This window comes from Euphorbia lathyris, chromosome 10, assembly GCF_963576675.1.
Source record: "Euphorbia lathyris chromosome 10, ddEupLath1.1, whole genome shotgun sequence".
In the NCBI taxonomy this organism is placed as follows: Eukaryota; Viridiplantae; Streptophyta; class Magnoliopsida; order Malpighiales; family Euphorbiaceae; genus Euphorbia; species Euphorbia lathyris.
Window position 1 is genome coordinate 6,928,116 of NC_088919.1, and position 19,584 is coordinate 6,947,699.

The 19,584-nt window shown below is 35.6% G+C and overlaps 1 protein-coding gene across 1 annotated transcript; it reads left to right on the forward strand.

Annotated features, from left to right (window-relative positions):
- Positions 1 to 852: 852 nt before the first annotated feature.
- On the forward strand, positions 853 to 19,584 carry LOC136208008 (protein STRICTOSIDINE SYNTHASE-LIKE 6-like). The gene is made up of 4 exons (XM_065998864.1): positions 853 to 1,239; positions 3,492 to 3,799; positions 17,162 to 17,369; positions 19,313 to 19,584. The coding sequence occupies exons 1-4, from the start codon at positions 853 to 855 to the stop codon at positions 19,514 to 19,516; spliced, it is 1,107 nt and encodes a 368-aa protein (XP_065854936.1). The 3' UTR covers positions 19,517 to 19,584.

The following is a 19,584-nucleotide window of genomic DNA, read 5'->3' on the forward strand; positions in this document are numbered from 1 at the left end:
AGGAAAAGAAAAGAGAGAAATCAAAGAAAACAAACATGTCCTAAATTACAAACAGTGTGCACACATGTATTTAATTTGTTACTGATGAGTGATATAATATGACACACAGGTGCAGTAAAATTAACGAAATTCATATAGTGATTCGTCAATAATGACTGAAAATTTGTCCAACTTTCAAATATTAAGGGTAAATTGACTCGACTTGCAAATTAAAAATTAAATCATTTTGAACGTTAAGTGTAAAATTATTATAACTGCCAACATTGCGGGGTAAAATATCCCTATCATTTTTTCAGAAGTGCAGATGTTACGTAGGAATGCTACAAATTTATCCCTAGATCTACGTAGCAAAAATTTAACGGGTTGGTTTGATTGTATTTTAACTGTCACGTTGAATCTTTCAAAGATCAATTATTATGTCTAAAATATTTATTTGTTACTAACACAGTTACAAATAACCTATCAAAATGCAAAAAATAAAATAAAATAAGTCTTTACATATAAATAGTCACATTTTTTTTTGTTAAATTGACCAAAACGTTTATCGTGTTACTAACATAGTCACAAATAATCCGTCAAAATATACGAAACTGTTTTAGTTTATCGACAAATTTATTTGGAATGTTCGATTTGATAGTCAAAACGTAATATCATTTTGTAAATTATGGATAAATCTGTAATTCTTGAAAAAAAATGACTGAGGCAATTTTAGTGAACCCTATTTTCATTTTGACTGAGTCACCATTTTGATGTGGTAAATAGGTAAACCCTAATTAGGTAAATAAAATATCTTTTCCACATTATATATATATATATAAATTAAATCGGAGCTAAATATTTTATAACCTAACAATGCTTAATAACAGAAGATCTCAGTTGATAATCTTTTTCTTATTGCTAACACCTGTTTTAGCAGCTGCAAGGCTATTTTACCGAGTCAACTCGTCTAACTCGGATCCCTTGTTTAATAATGATAACGAGTTGATCAGCAATATTAGCCGCCGGAGGAAACCGGAAATTCTAGGTAAAGGGAAATTGAAGGGGCCGGAAGATATTTTACATGATGAAAAGTCAGGGGTTATTTACACTGGGTGTAGAGATGGCTGGATCAAGCGAGTCAAACCCGGCAACTCGGCTAAAGACACGGTGGTCGAGAATTGGGTTAATACCGGCGGCAGACCTCTCGGCCTTTCATGGATGCATGGTACAAAGGAAATGATTGTCGCCGATGCCTACAAGGTAATTAATTGTTGAATTACGATTAAACCCTTCGACTTTCATAGTTTTAATTTTTTTCATATTAATTCTTATAAAGATTGAGTCTCTCGTTAATAATTTTGTTAGTTAAACCGTTAATGAATACGAAACCTAAAATCAATGGCTTAATGAATAAAAGTTATATATATTAGTGGTTTAAGTATTTCTTACGGGTCTCAAGTCGTTTAAGATAGATTTCGAGTTTGAATTTTAGCGTACCCAAAAAGTTTTAATTGAGGGATGATCCACCTAAAGGATGTCTAACGAATCAAATGATATTGTTTAAAGTTGGGAACATAAAATATCACGTGATTAAGTCCATGAATGTTTTAAGGTTTTAAGATTAAGTTTTTGATTTAATAATAAGTTTCATACAAATACATATTAATTGAGGCCCAGTTGCGAATACAAAATTGGTTGGTTGGGAGGCCGATTTTACACGTGTGTGTAATTTTTTTTTTTTTTTAATAAATCGAACTTGTTCAAAAAAAATTTCGTATATATATGTTATAATCTGATTAGTCAAAAACAAATTTTTAAGTATTAATGTAAAACTTCTCAAAATTAAGCTACATCGTGTTTAAGATTCTTAACATGTAAAAAGAAAATTGTCTAATAGAAAAATCGGATTTAGAAAAAATTTAAAAATTTGGATTTTCCTAACAGACAAAAAAAAGTTAGAATTTTGAATTTAGAGAGGGTCTAACAGCATCAGGACATCAAAATTTTTTGGAAACAGAAGATCGGAACCATCACAACCTCAAATTTTATGGAAATATGGTCGTCGTGGTTCCCGCGGCCGGAGGGGCTCGGCCCATAGGCCCCTGTATTTGCCCCTTTTGAGGCCTTCACCAATTGAGTGCGTTGGTGAAAGATTGAAGGGTCAAATACATGAATATCATAATTAAGTACAAAATTACAACTAAGTCATATTACCAAACTTAATTCTTAATATGTCATTATTCTCTATATATTATGATTTTACACCATAATTTAAAAATTCTACATTCCAATTCATAAATCATAAACCTTAGAAAATATATTTTAGACTTCTAATTTATAAATTCTAATCTTTAAAATATATTAAAAGTACTGATTTTACTACTTTGACATAATCTAAAATTATAACTCGATATATTTGTAAATAATTTTTAAAAGATGAATTTCTGTGTAATTTTCTCGAGATTGAATACGTGGAAAAATTAAATTCTATTTTGCTTAATCTGGAAAAATAAATCTTTCAATTCTTAAAACTTAGAAAGTTAAAAAGCTTAATTATATATTTAACCTTGAATTAATACTCTAACCATTATATTTAATTATATACAACATTTTCTCATTTAAATCATTTTAAAATTTGGAAGTACAATCTTTTTTTAATTATTATTCTCAAATTTAGAGTTGAGGAATAATTTAGTTTAAGACTTTTATTTTGTACATACACTTTTAATTTTTAAGAATAAATCTGATCACATTATTCTCTTTTTTGATCCAATTTAACCAATTTATGAGTTCAATTGAATTTCTCAGAAAAAAAAAATTGAATAAAATTTATAGATAAATAAATAGTGAGTTTATTTAACATGATGTATTCAGTTCAAAATAAGAATTAAAACACTTTGCACCTGCATTATCCAAAATGGTTAGTGTTATTTTTGTCCAATAATTTATTATTTTGTAACATTTGTTTTCTAATTTATCCAAAATATTGATTTTTTTATTCCTTGCTTATCAAAATTGGTAAAATCTCAACCAGTAAATTTACTATTCATATTGGTTGAGGCTTCACAATTTTAATTGAGCGATGGATAAATAATACCAAATAATAAGTCAAACAGCAAAAACAAGTGTTACCGAATAATAGATTAGTGGGGAAAAAATGAATATTCAAAATAGGTCAAGAGATAAATAGTTATTTAAGGCTTTAAAATAATGTTCGTAACTTTAGTACTTGTGTTGGGGTTTTTTTTATTTCAATATAAACCAATTCTTAAAAGGATTTAAATTAACAAGTTTGAGTTAAGGATGTGAAAATTATTGTTTTTATATTTATATTAGTATTATGTGAACGGTATTGTTGTGTTAGAAATTAGGATTAATTATATATACTCCATGGTATCATCGATTTGCAGATAGGTACATATGGTATTTTTTTTTTTACAAACACAACCCTATAAATTAATAATTCTAATTTGAGAATAGAAATAAATAATGTTTTTTTTTGTTGTAAATAGGGGTTATTGAAGATCGAAGAAAATGGGAAAATAAGGGTGTTAACAGAAGAAGCAAATGGTAAAAAATTCAAACTAACAGATGGAGTAACTGTAGCAAAGGATGGTAAAATATATTTCACAGATGCTTCATCAAAATATAACATGAAAAATTTCATGTTAGATATATTTGAAGGAAAGCCAAATGGTCGTCTACTTTCTTATGATCCAAAAACTTCTGAAACACTTCTTCTTGCTTCTGGTCTATACTTTCCAAATGGAGTTGCACTTTCTCCTAATCAAGATTTTCTTGTCTTCTGTGAAACCCCTGAGTAAGTTTTCATTCTTTCATTTTGTTCGAGATTGTTTAAATATGTACTATTCTTTTATTAGTGTTGCGTGTCTGTGTTTGTGTCCATGTTTGTTTCCTGTAGCTATGTATTGTTTTAGAAATAATGTTTTTTGGTATCCCTTTCCATTTCAAATGGAAACGGGTATAGGTTTTGTGGATACTAAATAGTAGCTGACTATATTTGGACTACTCAAACCCTAGATAAGGGTTTGAAATGGAGATAGTGATCAAAAGTTATTTGTAACTGTAAAGGAAGTAATGATAAATAGGGGTTATTATCTTTTTTTTTTGTTATACCGGAGGGGTTAGGGCCCGGAAAGAAACAAAAACAGATATGAAACCTTAAGTTCGAGTCATCAGAGGAAGACTGGAACTGCCATGTTCGCATCAATAATATTCTGGATGCTTGTAGGAGGGACATCACACTCGTGACGATCCAAGGACAACCCCCCGGTAGTTAGCCATCAAATCAGCAGCTTTGTGGCCCTTACGGAGCATATGCACAATCTTCACCTCCCAACTCTGAGCATACAACTCTTTGCATTTGCAAATAATCCAATAGAACCGATGCCTCTGCTTCGTATCCTGATCAAAGTTAACCACAACCATAGAATCTCACTGAACAATAACCTTATGATAGCCTTTGTTCCATACTAGCACCAAACCAAGGTAAAGCTCTGGAAAAACTGTCGTACAAACCCCAATTTTAATAGCAAAAACCCCTAGCCAAATCTCATTCATGTCATGCAAAAGACCCCCAACAAAGGGAAGGTTTGAGTTCCCCTTACTCGCACTATCATTGTTTATTTTCAACCACCTAACTACCGTGGCTTTCATCCCACCCACACTTCCCTAAACGGATGCCTTATCATACTCTGTTTAAAGCTGTAAGCATGATGAAAATTAGTAACTTGCACTCCAAGACTCTCAAATTTATTCACATAAGAGGGAACTTTCGCCTCGAAAATACATTGGCAACTCCAGCGCTAAAGCCACCATAGCACCGTGACAAATGCGACCTTCCAGTCTATCCCAAGCCATGTCTTATTACTGGTGAAATTACTACACAGTCAGTCCCCCATTTCTAAACTAAAAAATAGCTCTATCTTCGCACCGAATTAAAAGTTATCAAACACTCCTCGCCTCACAACAGTCGTGCAAAATGTGTAATGTAGACTTCGGAAGAGAGCACACATTGCACGAATCATCAAAAAACAAATGAAGAGTAACCTGGATCAAGTTCGATAGAATCCTGTCCCTAAGCATTAACTAACGAAATAACAAATATTTTCTGGGAACCGCCACACCAACGACTATAAAGTATTCACCAAGACTGTATGGGCATAATTATGAGCCAAATTGAAGGTTGACACCACATTAAACATGTCTGAGCTAGTCAGACACCAACACCAGTCATCCTCTTTCTTCTCATCCGGGAACATGGCCATTGAGGCAAGATGCATCAGATTTTTCGAAGATAAAAATTTCCTAAGAGAAGTCCAGTCACAACCGTCATCGGCCCTCCAATAAGAGGCAATAGAGTCATATTTCACATCTTTATGGAGGGTAACACAGGTCGAGTCAAACAACGGAGAATCCCCAACCTACGGCTCAAACCAAAATCGAGAATTCCTTTCATTGCACACCAGCCGGGTAAATTTCATCAATGGTGTACAAGCTTTACCCCATTTCACACTTTGGTGTACAACCTTCAATTTGTCTCACTAATATGTACGAACTTATAGGTGACCTCCCACTATGGTGTATGGCCGGTAAAAATGACCGGTCAACCCAAAGTCAACTCATCAACTAATTAATTTTTACTTTATTCATTTAAAAAATGGGATCCACATATAATGCAATTACAAAAATACCCTCTTCCTAAATAAAAAACAATATGTCTCCATCTTTTCATTTCTCTTTCCATCTTTCATAATATTTTCCTGCAAATCCTTATTCCTTCTCCATTTCCTTCTCTCTCTGCCTTATTTCTTCATTTAATTTTGCTAAACCCCAAATCTAAAAGAGCTACAATCAGATCACAATTTAGAAACTTATCCAAGTTAAAATTGAAAGAGCTGAAATACCTAGCGACTTTAATTTTTGCCATTCTTAGCAGCCATCATTTGCTTAAAATCTGGAAAATTAACACAACCATCGCCCGTTCTTCCATGACTCGTAATGTTTTCTGCATAACATTTCTAGTCTATCACATGTTCTTCCGTGACAATATTTTCATATTTAAATACACGAGCGATGGAAAGCTTCTACTCGTGTATGGCCGATGTTGGATATTTTCCACAATTGAAGAATTTGAAGAGATCATATGTGGTGATTTTTAGTATCTCAACATCAATAAAGGCCTCAAGTGGTAAATTAGCAAGAAGATTAAGGCCAGTTCTTGGCTTGTGTGTGTCAGGGTCAATACCCAATTGCATAAGTTTCTTCTTCAAATGTACATTCCATAAGTTTTTAATTTCATTGAAGGTCCTTCTAGGTAGACTTTTAGCTATGGCTAACCATCTGTAAAACCTATTTCTTAAAGCAAAGGGTGAAGTCGAAAATTGGTTTTGGGGAGAGAGGTTTTAGAGAGAGAAATTAGGAGGGAGAGGAGTTAATTCTAAGAAAGTGAATGAATTAAAAAAAATAAAAATTAGAAGAAAGAATTAGGGAAAATAATATTGTGATTTGATTGTAACTCTTTTAGATTTGGGGTTTAGCAAAATTAAATGAAGAAATAAGGTAGAGAGAAGGAAATGGAGAAGGAAGAAGGATTTGGAGGAAAAAATATGAAAGATGGAGAGAGAAATGAAAAGATGGAGACATTGTTTTTTTTTAATTTAGGAAGAGGGTATTTTTGTAATTCCATTATATGTGGGTCCCATTTTTTTAATGAATATAGTAAAAATTGATGAGTTGGCACGTTGACTTTGGGTTGACCGGTCATTTTTACCGGCTATACACCATAGTGGGAGGTCACCTATAAGTTCGTACATATTAGTGAGACAAATTGAAGGTTGTACACCAAAGTATAAAATGAGGTAAATGTTGTACACCATTGATGAAATTCACCACACACCAGCCACACTAATCCTTTTTTAAGCAACTTATCCCATTTCACCTTGCACTTCCCAATATGGACCAGTATGTCCCCAAGCATACAGATTACAAAGTACTTGAACCCATAAAGTATTCTTTTCCGTAAGGACCCGCCAATTGAGCTTTGCAACCAAAGCAAGGTTAACGTCCTGAGATGGACGGATACCTAAACCCCCAAACTCTATGTATTACACACAATTTCCCATTTAACTAGATGAATGCGCTTATTGTTCTTGTAGCCACCCTAAAGAAAGCACATGTTTGATGCAAGACCCAACTAGCGGATCTCTGCAACTGAGATATAAGTTTACCCCGTCATATCAAGTAATAAATCTGGTTAAGTCGAGGTATCGAATCCACGGGATTTATACCCACAAGTATTAAACTACTCGGTTCTATATGTTATCTAGGCGGTGAATACTTTAGACTTGAGTTGGTGTCACTAATAACTAGTCTTAAACTATGGGTGAAACAGATTTGTATAATTCAAACTAATGAAGTGATACGGGTGGCGGTAAGTTACAACATACGATAAACAATATTTCAGAACATATAAGAGTAACAATTTACTCTTACAAAGATGACTATTTATAAGCCGAACAACTTTGTGAGGTTCTTAGATCGTAATTCTCTTTTAAGCGACTCTAATTCTTAGGTTCAAAAAATAGGGCTCGTAAGTTCCGTGGCTTGTCAATTCGTACGGTTTTCGGTTTGTCACTTCTAGTAAGACAACACCTATGTGAATCCTACTGGATTTCGGAGTTCGTAAGCGAGCTACATAATAATCAATTATAAGTATCAAAGCAAGCAATAAACATCAACACGTATAAAGAAACTGAAAACGATGAATCATATATTATTACTGTGGAAATGTAAATGCGGAATACAACCAAGTTTAGCACATATGAAGAGTACAAGCTAATTAACAAGTAAAAAGGGAAAAAGAATCGGCCCTTAGAACTAGCTAACCAGACTCAAGGTCGTCGCTTAGGACTTGGAGGTGGAACTCCCGAGCTTAGGGAATGCGGATGTAACTTCGACGGCGTAACAGAAGGATTACACAAGCTCTCAAGGTGATAGAGTTTTATTACATAAAATTTGGATATCTAAATGAGTGTCAAGCACTCCTATTTATACACAAATCAAGCTCAGGGAACAATCGTAATTATAGAGGTCTTTCGGATAGTTCACATTTGATGTTGAAATTATAGGTCACACTCTGTGGGGATGGTCATGCTCTGCGTGAAATACGTTTTCTTCATTCGTTGTAGAGTTCGCACATTGGAAGGCTGAATCCCCAACCTTTGACCTGGTCCATGCTCCGCGTGGAGGAGCTGCTGAAGTTTATCAACATTTTCCCAAGGTTCCACGCTCCGCGTGGATTGGTGTTGATTGCGGATAAGGATAAGGTTGACTACGGTATTTCAGTGGGCACCGCTAGAAGACATGTCACGCTCTGCGTGGAGTGTGGCACGCTCCGTATAAGGTCAGAAATTAGGCCTGTTTTCATTGCCCTTTGTGTCTCGTACGTTTATCCCGGACCTGCAAAGCACAACTATGAAAAACCGAGATTACTTGATTCTTTATTTCACTGAAATATTATTAAAAGGCACGAAAAAATTATCGAAAGCATATATTTTTTTATTTAATCAAACCACACTTATTGTTGGAACTAAACTTAATTATTAGCTCAAAATTATTCGTAAATCATCCTAAAAAGATAGGGGCCAAACGTCCCTATCAATGTTCAACAGGTCCAACCTACGGCACACACTAACAAGAAATAGGGAAGTTTGCTTATGATAGGTTGGGATCCAAGAGGCAACTGCTCGAATTAAAGTAGTGCACTCAACCATAGAAAGACCGTGAGACTTCCACCTACTTATACAACTTTGAACACGATCAACCACATGCTGGAAATTCTCTTTGGAGACTCGTTGATGGAACAAGGCCACGCCAAGATATTTCCCCAAATCCGTTGTGCTCTTAATATCTAGCTCACGAAAAATCTCATGTCCCAAGATCCCTAAAGTGTTGGTAAAAAAAGAGGATCTGAGATGTAGAAAGACTAACCTTTTGACCTGAGGAGTCATATAAATAATCTAGAACCTTTAATGACATGGGCCTGCTCAATGAAAGGCACAGACATCAGGATGATATTGTGAGCAAAAAAATATATGCGACAAATATGGACCCCGTTTCGAGATCACAATCGGCTTTCAGGACTTATACCTCACCTCATCTATAATAAGATGACTCGATCACTCAACACAAAGGACAAAATAAGTAAGGCGAAAGGGGATCTCCCTACTGAAGAACCCCGAGAAGGTTAAAAGCTATTAGTCGCTTCTCTATTCAATAAGACCGCCATGTTTCGAGGAAGAAGCATAAGTCATAATAAGTGCAATCTAGTGCTCCGGGAGACTCAAACAAGTAAGTGTATCTTTCAGGAACTCCCAACTAATATGCTCATACACTTTCTCCAAATCCAGCTTAAGAACCTAGTCTCTTTCTTACTCGACTTCCTACGCATGGAGAAGAAGACTTCCTGCATAAGAACAATGTTGTCTGAAATTTGACACCCGGGCACAAAATTTCTCTAGTATGGACCGATAATAGAGATGAGCCTTCAACTAACTCACCAAACACTTTGTAACCGCTTTATACATTACATTGCAGTGAGTAATCGGTCGAACTAAGAAAAATCAACTCGGATAGGCACTTTCAGAATGATTGTGATCAATGTATCATTCATATTATTTTCAAAGCAACAGTTATTTAGAGCCCTGAGCATATAATAAGTAGCCAAGTTACCTATAATATGCCAGAGTATATGAAAAAAATAAGTCAGTTATTTAGATCTATTTCATACTTTTTAGAGTATAAAGTCAATTTTAATTGGTACAAAATTAATAAATGGAACTAAACAAGCCACAAAAGAAAATGTAAATCAATAAAATATAAACATAAAAAAGTAACTATGAACTACACCTTAATAAAATTTCTAACACTTCTCAGAAATCAATAGCCACGGAAAGATAAACGCAATCCGATTTTCATTAACGAAACCCTTTCGAATAAACATGTTTGAATGGATTCTATTGAAATCATGTAGGTCTAACAATCTTCCGTAATCAAATGGGGAAAAATATAATTACAGATATAAATTCCAAACAAAGTAAAAAATATATACAATAAAATAAAAATAAACAAATTAAAATGGATAGTAGATGGAAAAAGAAGAAAAACAAATCAAATTCCTTCTATATATATATATTCAAAATAAAAAAAGCGCTGAATTTTTCTAAAGAGAATAAAGTTATGTTTGTTTGCGTAAAAAGAAGATCAAATTCCTTCTATATATTCAAAATAAAAAAGGCGTTAGAATTTTTCTAAAGAGAATAAAGCTATGTTTGTTTGCATATTATGTAAGAAAATATTTTACGATGTTTGTTTGTTTAGAAAGTATAACAAAAAATTTTAGGTTAGTTAACAGGAAAATTTATGAAGAAATTAAGAAAAATATTTTACTCCTTAACCTATTGAAATAGTAGTCATCCATCACTTTTTTGATGTAGCCAAACCCCGGAAAATGTGTTATTTTCCAACACAAAATTATCGCTTATCCAATATTTTCGAAAAACAAATAGGGTCTAAGAAAAGAATGTTTTACAGAGAAAGGAATGTGTTTCAATGTTAGTTAAATTAAAGGTATATTTTGTTTAGTTTTACTGTCTATGGTTGCTGTGAAGGAAGATAAAAAAAATTAAAGTAAAATGATAAAATGTCTCAAATTGATAAACTGTAACAAGTAAATGGTAAGTTTTTTTTACCTATAGTAAATACTAAGTTCAAAGATTAGTTTTTTTTATACGGATCATTAGTCGGGTGGGGATTTTAATCTTAAATCCACAAAGAAGTTTCTTCTCAAGATAATGCTTGAAGGAGTAAATCCCAAGTAATGAAGAACACTCCAACAATGGAGGCTAGGTTTTTTTATTAATTTCATAAAAGTTACTTTCAATATAAATAAAGAGGTTTATATACCTCATTTAATGCAAGACAAAAGACTTAGATGTCCAACTAGGTTTACAAATCAAAAGGTAAGGAATGAGGGTAAATAGGGAAGGTGGAGGACAAGTAGAATTTAGGTAATTAAACCTAAATGGAAAAACACTAATTACATGAATGGCAAAATAGTAAAATCGGGAAATAGGACAGCAAAACTGGTGTGTTGTCTAAAATTCCTAAGTGCTGGAAACTTTCCCACACGTCGAGTCATCCAACCCACAAGACGTGTGACTTACTCCACACGTCGAGTGAGAAAGCAACTCCACGAGTGAGTGACTTTCTGCCCGTGGTCGTTTGAAACTTGATTTTCTCCCACTTTAGCCACAACCTCACACGGCGTGTGACTTGTTTGGCACGCCGTGTGAGGGCCTTTTTCTTCTTGTCTTCCCTTTGCTCCATTACTCAGGTCCATGTCGAAAATTCCCTCATCATTCACTCGCTCTTCAAATGACTGGGACCCCAACTTGTTCTATGTCGTCTCAAAAGGTCCTTCCGATCTCCATGGGCTCAAATCTCGCACATTGAAAGAGGATGACATTTTTCCGAGCCAATTTGGAAGGGCTATATGAAAGCATTGGCGTTTACTTTCTTAATCACTTTATACGACCCATACCTTATTAGCTTAAGCTTGCTACTTGGATCATTCGTGAGTCTCTCCTTCCTCAAATAGACCATCACCTCGTACCCCCACCTCAAATTGAAGATCCTTTCGGTGTTCATCCATCCTCGTCTTGACCTTGCTATTCTTTTCTTCAATGGTTCGTCTCACTTCTTGATGCATTAGGTGGTAGTCCTTGGCTAGGTGTTGGGCTGCCACACTATCCTTTTCCCCTTTCGGAACGGTCCCAAGATCAAGCGGATGACTCAGAGTCTTTGTGTATACGACCTCAAAATGTGACTTTCCGGTGGTAGAGCTCATGGCTGAATTATAGGAAAACTTGGCTTGTGTGATCACATAGTTCCACATCTTGGGCTTGTCCTAACACTTACTCCTCAATAGGTTGCACAAGGTCCCTTTGCCCATCTGTTTGAAAGTGAGCGGTAGTGCTAAACTTCAAAGTAGTGCCAAGAATTTCCCACAAGGTGCGCCAAAAATGGTTAACAAACTTCGTGTCTCTATCCGACAGTATGATCTTTGGAACTCCATGCAACCTCACTACCTCCCAGAAGAACAACTTAGCAATTGTCGTATAATCATTTATCTTACGACATGGAATGAAATGAGCCATTTTTGAAAATCGGTCTACAACCACAAAGATAGAATTTATACCTCGTAAAGTTCTAGGTAGCCCCAACACAAAGTCCATGGAGAGGTCCTCCCATATAGATTCTAGCACCGGCAAAGGCATAAGTAATCCCACATTAGTGGAGTGTCTTTGAGACGTTTGGCAAATCCCACATCGCTCCACAATATAAGCCACATCTCTTCTTAACCTCGGCCAATAGTAATGGGAGCTCACAGCTTCAAAAGTCTTATCTCTCCCAAAATGTCCTACCAATGTTACTCCATGTAAATCCCGGATAACTCTCTCTCGGATCGACGTACTTGGAAGACACAATTGACTACCCCTCATGAGATAACTATAAAACAATTGATACTCCCCATCCCCGGTTCGATCTTTACACTTTTCCAAAATACTCCTAAATTTTGGGTCCTCTTTATAATCCTTTTTTATGTGCTCAATTTCTTCTAGCTCAACTGCTATTGTTTTAAGGAGGGAAACTCTCTTACTTAGAGCATCTGCCACTTTATTTTGTTGACCTGCGTTCTGGAGAAGCTTATAGGGAAACTTGTCCATAAAAGCAGACCATCTAGCATGCATAGAGCTTCGAAGCTGTTTTTGACTTCCCAAATACTTAGGGGCTTGGTGGTCGGTGTATAACATGAACTCCTTGCCAACAAGGTAGTGCACTCACATCTTCAAAGCTCGAACCACCATATAGAACTCCTTATCATAAGTGGCACATTTTTTCCTCGACTCACACAATTTCTCACTAAAGTATGCAATGCATCTCTTCTCTTGCATTAATACTCCCCCAACTCCTACCCCACTTGCATCACATTCAACTTCAAATAACTTATCAAAATCTGAAAAGCTAACACCGGAGTCGTGCTTAACTTTTCTTTGATCAATGCAAAGCTACCTTCTTGTTCATCTTCCCATTTGAATCCATTTCCTTTCTTCAAGCACTCGAATAGTGGTTCCATAGTAGCACTAAAGTTTTGTATGAACCGCCTATAGAAGGTGGCCAAACCATGAAAGCTCCTAATGTCACCAACATTACTTGGAGTCGACCGCTTCTGGATAGCTCTTACTTTCTCCTCATCAACCCGGATGTCGTCTCCAATTACCACATACCCAAGAAACACCAAACTCTCCATCATAAAGTCACACTTCTTGGCATTAGCAAACAATTGGTTCCCCCTTAGCAAATCCAACACCACTCTCAAATGCTCAACATGCTCTTCCAAATTCTTGATATGGATGAGTATGCCATCAAAGTAAACCACCATAAATTTCCCGATCATGGGACGAAGTACTTGGTTCATTAATCTCATAAAGGTGTTAGGTGCATTTGTCATTCTGAACGGCATCACCAACCACTCGAACAACCCACCTCGCATCTTAAACGCCGTCTTCCATTTATCCCCGCCTTTAATTCGGATTCGATGGTAGACACTACTCAAATCAATCTTCGAGAAGACCTTAGAGCCACTAAGTTGGTGTGGCATATCATCAAGTCGTGGTATGGGAAACTTGTACCGAATGGTGATCTTGTTGATGGCTCTACTATCCACACATATGCGCTATAAATCATCCTTCTTAGGTGTTAGCAAAGCCGGGAAAGTACAAGGACTCATTCTCTCTCACACATACCTCATCTTCACTAATTCTTCCACTTTCTCCCTTATAATATCACTCTCTTTCGGGCCCATTCGGTAGTGAGGAAGACTAGGCAAGCTAGCCCCTGGTACTAAGTCGATATGGTGATGAATTTTCCTTAAAGGTGGCAACTCGTGATGCAACTCTTGTGAAAAGAGCTCACTATATTCTTCAAGCATCTGCCCCACTCCTTCTGGAACTTCTCTCCCTCATCACGAGACTTCCCACTAGCCTTTACCATAACCACATAGACCATTTAGCTTTCCTCACACTCGTTTATAAACATCTTGTGAGTAGGACAAATGATCAAAGTAGCTTTCCTCTTAGTCTTTGGCTCTCCTACCATAGGTGTAAATATGTATCGAATACCATCCTTCACAAAGTGATAGGTATTCATCCTTCCTACATGGGCGGCATCACGATCGAATTGCCATGGACGCCCCAAAAGTAAATTACATGCATCCATCTCGACCATATCATAATATATCTCATCATTATACTCTCATATCTCAAGGGGTACCTTACACCTTTGGGCCACCTTTATCTCTCCAACATTTTTTATCCACCCTACACTATATGGGCTCGGGTGCACCTCCATAGTCAACCCAAACTTCTTAGTCGTTACACCGCTAATAATGTTTTCTTGACTCCCAATATCAATGATCACGGTGCACCTCACTCCTTACACAAGGAAACATGTGCGAAAGAGTTGGTGGCTTTGGTCATCCTCCACTGTATTGGAGACCAATAACCTCCTTACAATATGGATAGCCCGATCATCCTCATAACCTCCATCCTCCTTATCTTCAATAGGCTCATAAAACACATCATCCTCTCTTCATAATCATCTTCACACCTCTCAACTACATTAGCACTTCTCCTCTTGGGATATTCATTAGAACGGTGACCCGACTCATTGCATCTAAAGCACTTGAACAAAGCCAGTTGAGCATAAGGGTTATTGCCCCTAGGAGGTGGCGTCACCCTAAAGGGCCTTACATCCCCACTAGGTGCCTTACCCATAGTTGGAGCCTTGGTGCCACTCGAGCTAGCAACGCTCTTCCTTTTATCAACTCCCTTGGAAGCTTCTCTCCCACCATAAGCACCATCATTTCCCGATCTTCTATATCCCACATGTGTCATCACACTTAGTTGAGATTCAGCTTTCAAAGTAAGGTTTCTAGTGTCTTGAACCCGAATTACCATTTGTGTGCCGATTTTATCCTGTATGTTATACCTTAGCCCTTCAAGATACCTTGAAGTCTTTTGGCTTTCGGTTTCTGACAAATTAGCCTTTGCCAGCCGCAAGAACTCCGAAGTATATTCATGTAAGTTCCTTGCACCTTGTGAGAAATTCTGATACGAACTATAGATGTATTGCTCATAATAGGGTGGCAAGAATCATTCCACTAACATCAACTTCATCCGCAACCAAAACCTTATTGGTTCCCTTCCTCTTCTTCTCTCTTCCTTCATATGATCCCACCAAACCGAGGCTCCACCCTTTAACCAGTATGCTACCAACCGAACTTTCCTATATCCTCCGATATTCCTGCATAATCAAAGAACCTCTCTACTTCCAATAGCCAATTAAGGACCCCTCTATGTCAAGCTCACCCACAAAGGAAGGTAAGTTAATTTTCAGTTTGAATGCATCATCTCTATCAAAATTTCCCCCATATCCACCTCTAGCATTTGCATTCTCCACATATAGGTCTTCCCCAACATAATTTCTCCTTTCATGACCACCTACATCAACATCATTTACAATATCCCTATTTCTAGCATTCATATGCCCATGGAAAACAACTCCAACATCATTATGGATACCCATATTTCTAGCAATCCTATTAAGCTCAAAATTATCAAACATATCTCCATCACTATCACTACTTACATCATGAACCCGAGGGCCCATTTTTTGTTGCACAAGATTTCTTTTAGGAGGTGGTGTCGGGTGTCATCCAGGTTGAGGCTGGATAGCCTCTTCTTGCCTCTGGTGAGGACCTCTGGCGGATTATGGGTGGGTATTTCGGACCCCAAGCTTGAGTTCCTCAATAGAGAGAGCCAACTCTCTCGTACTTGCTTGATGCCTTTCATTTTGCTCTTGAAGATTGTCACTCAATCTCTTCATGAAAGACTCTATCTCTTCAAACCTCTTATCATTAGCTTCTATAGCTTCTTGTTGGGGACGTTGTTCAACCATTACTAAGAAGAAGTCTCTGGGAAGGAAAACGACTCAGCTTTGATACCAATGGATACAGATCGTTAGTCGGGTGAGGATTTTAATCTTAAATCCACAAAGAAGTTTCTTCTTAAGCCGATGCTTGAAGGAGTAAATCACAAGTAATGAAGAACACTCCAACAATGGAAACTGGGGTTTTTTTATTAATTTCATAAAAGTTACTTTCAATAAAAATAAAGAGGTTTATATACCTCAATGCAAGACAAAAGATTTAGATGTCCAAGTAGGGTTACAAATCAAAAGGTAAGGAATATGGGTAAATAGGGGAGGTGGACGACAAGTGGCATTTAGGTAATTAAACCTAAATGCAAAAACAGTAATTACATGAATGGCAAAACAGACAAATCTGGAAATAGGATAGTAAAATTAGCGCGTTGTCTGAAATTGCAAAGTGCAGGGAACTGTCCCACACGTCGTGTCATCCAACCCACACGTCGAGTGGGAAAGCGACTCGGCGAGTGAGTGACTTTCTACCCGTGGTCGTCTGAAACTTGCTTTTCTCCCACTCCAATCATAGCCTCACACGGTGTGTGACTTGTGTGCAGGGGAGTAAGAGAATGGTGTACAAGGTGCTTTCCCGCACAGGGCCCCAAATTTAAGAGGCCCAATTTTTTTTATTATACAAATTTAAATAAATTATTGTTATTAATTGTTATATGAAAAATTAAATGAATGTTAACTTATCTAGAAAAATAACGCTCTAAGAGTGTTAAGGGGCTCAATTTTATTATTATTATATTATTATTATGCAATATCTAATTTACTTATTTTTATTATGTTAAAAATCAAGTTAAAAGTATTTTGGTGTTTCATTTTATAGAAACATTATATGAAATTATTAATTTTTTAATGAATAGGGCCCAAAATATTTTCATTTAACACAGGACCCTAAAAATGTTTAAGACGGCCCTGCTTGTGTGTGAGGGTCTTTTTCTTCTTGTCTTCCCTTTGCTCCATTATCCGGGTCGTGTGGGAAATGCCCTCATCATTTTTTTCATATATTGAATTGTTTTTTATTATTTAAAAAGAATATTAATTGCAGGAGAAGGTGTAGGCAATATTACATAGAAGGGGAAAGAAAAGGAAGTGTGGAGAATTTCATAGAGCTACCTACAATGCCAGATAATATCCATTTCAAAGACGGTCACTTTTGGATTGCAGCTGCTATGGTAACTTTTTATTTTCTCTTTTCTTATCAATTGATGATTTCTGGAAAAAAAAATAATAAATTTAAAAAAAATGGTTATTTTGTACTTTTCCTTTTTTTTTTTTTTTTTTGACATTGTTAAAATAATCGCACGCCTTAAAAATCGAAACATTTTAAGAACTATTGATATTCTAACCAATTTTAATTCTTCAACTTTTTAATTTTAAGGTTAATAGGTATTGTTTGGTGAGAAGAGAGAAAATAAATGTTTAGAGAAAAAAATGATGATTTTGTAAAATAAAATGGCCCAATACATCGTCAGCTCCCTGAACTTGTCCAAAATAGTAGATTGGCTCTCTGAAGTTTGCAAGTGTCTCACTAGCTCCTTAAACTTGCTTATTTTGTATCACCAACTCCCTAAACTTGTCCATAAAAGTATATTAGCTCCCTAAACTTTGCAAGTGTCTCACCAACTTCCTAAACTTGCTTATTCTGTAACAACTAAATACAAAAACTTATTAAACCTAAAATCTAAAAATACGTCTTCATCTATTCGAGATGTAATTTTTTCGCTTCTCCTACCTTTCAACCTAATATAAGAGTTAGTGTTGCAACTTTGAGAGATTAAATGGATGAGGATCGAGAGTTAGTATTATAGTTTTTGTATTTAGTTGTTACGGAATAAGTAAGTTTGGGGAGTTAGTGAGACACTTGCAAAGTTCAGGAAGCTAATCTACTTTTATGGACAAGTTTAGGGAACTGGTGATACGAAATAAGCAAGTTTAGGGAGCGATGAAACACTTGTAAAATTCATAGAACCAATCTAGTATTTTGGATAAGTTCAGGAGCTTGTGATGTATTAGGCCTTTTATAATTAAATAAGCCTAAATCTAACGGTGAATGACCAAATTCACTTGGTTATTAAGGTCCATGTGAATATTCCTGGAACGTTTATCAACTGATTCCATCATGGACATTATTAAAAAATATAAATATTTTATTCATATGTTCTGCCGTAGTTACGTACGGTTAATTTGGAATGAAATGATTTTGTGTGTTTTACAATTTCAAAATAGATTTAAGGCCTAATATATCTCCAACTCCTTGAACTTGTCCATAATAGTAGATTGGCTTCCTGAACTTTTTCAAATGTCTCACCAGCTCCCTAAACTTGTTTATTTCGTATCACCAGCTCCCTAAACTTATCCATAAAAATTATAGCTCCATGAACTTTGCAAATGTCTCACCAGCTCCCTAAACTTGCTTATTCCGTAACAACTAAATATAAAAATTATAATACTAACTCGGATTAAGATGCAAAAATACCCTAACGTTTTGGGTCAGGAGTAATTTTATCTCTAACGTCTAAAATGGTGCAATTTTACCCCTAACATTAGTGGCTAAGAGCAAATTTATAAATTTGGTGAAACTTTTTTTTTGTCCGATTCGTACAAAAGTCAGTATATTTTTTTTATTTTTTTTTCACATCCCAACATATATTTGTGATTTGTTACTGATAAAATGACGCACGTGTGAAGTGTAGATGACAAGATTCATGACCGAGAAGACAGTTTGATGAATTATTTCTCAAATTAACCAAATTTATCAATGTTAGGGGTAAAATTGTTCTTGGCTTCCAACGTTAGGGGGTAAAATTGCACCATTTTAGACGTTAGTGGTAAAATTACTCTAGACCCAAAACGTTAGAGCTATTTTTGCACCTTAATCCGAGTTAGTATTATGGTTTTTGTATTTAGTTGTTACAGAATAAACAAGTTTAGGGAGCTGGTGAGACACTTACAAAGTTCAAGGAGCTAATCAATTTTTATGGACTTAGGGAGCTGGTGATACAAAATAAGCAAGTTTAGGGAGCTGGTGGGACACTTGCAAAGTTTAGGGAGTCAATATACTATTATGGACAAGTTCAGGGGCTGGTAATGTATTAAGCCTAAATTTAAAGATGAAATATTTTAAAATTTAACGAAATATTTATATTTTAAAAAGATGGTATATGATTAATAATTGTGGAAATATTGATTATTACAGTTACCAGAAGCTGCAACAAAAATGGGGAAGAAGAAAAGAGAGAAAGGTCGTGTTTATGTGGTGAATTTGGAGGGTAAAGTTTCTAAAACTTACAGTGGTACTGCGTTAAAATTAGTAGCATCTGGGGTAAAAATTGGTAATTATCTATATTGTGGTTCTATTTTTAATTACCACATTGTTCGTCTCCCTCTCTCTCATGGTTAAAAATGTAATTATTAGTTTCTTTCTATTAATAAATTTTATTTTTGCTATATTTGTTTTTTTGAAAAATA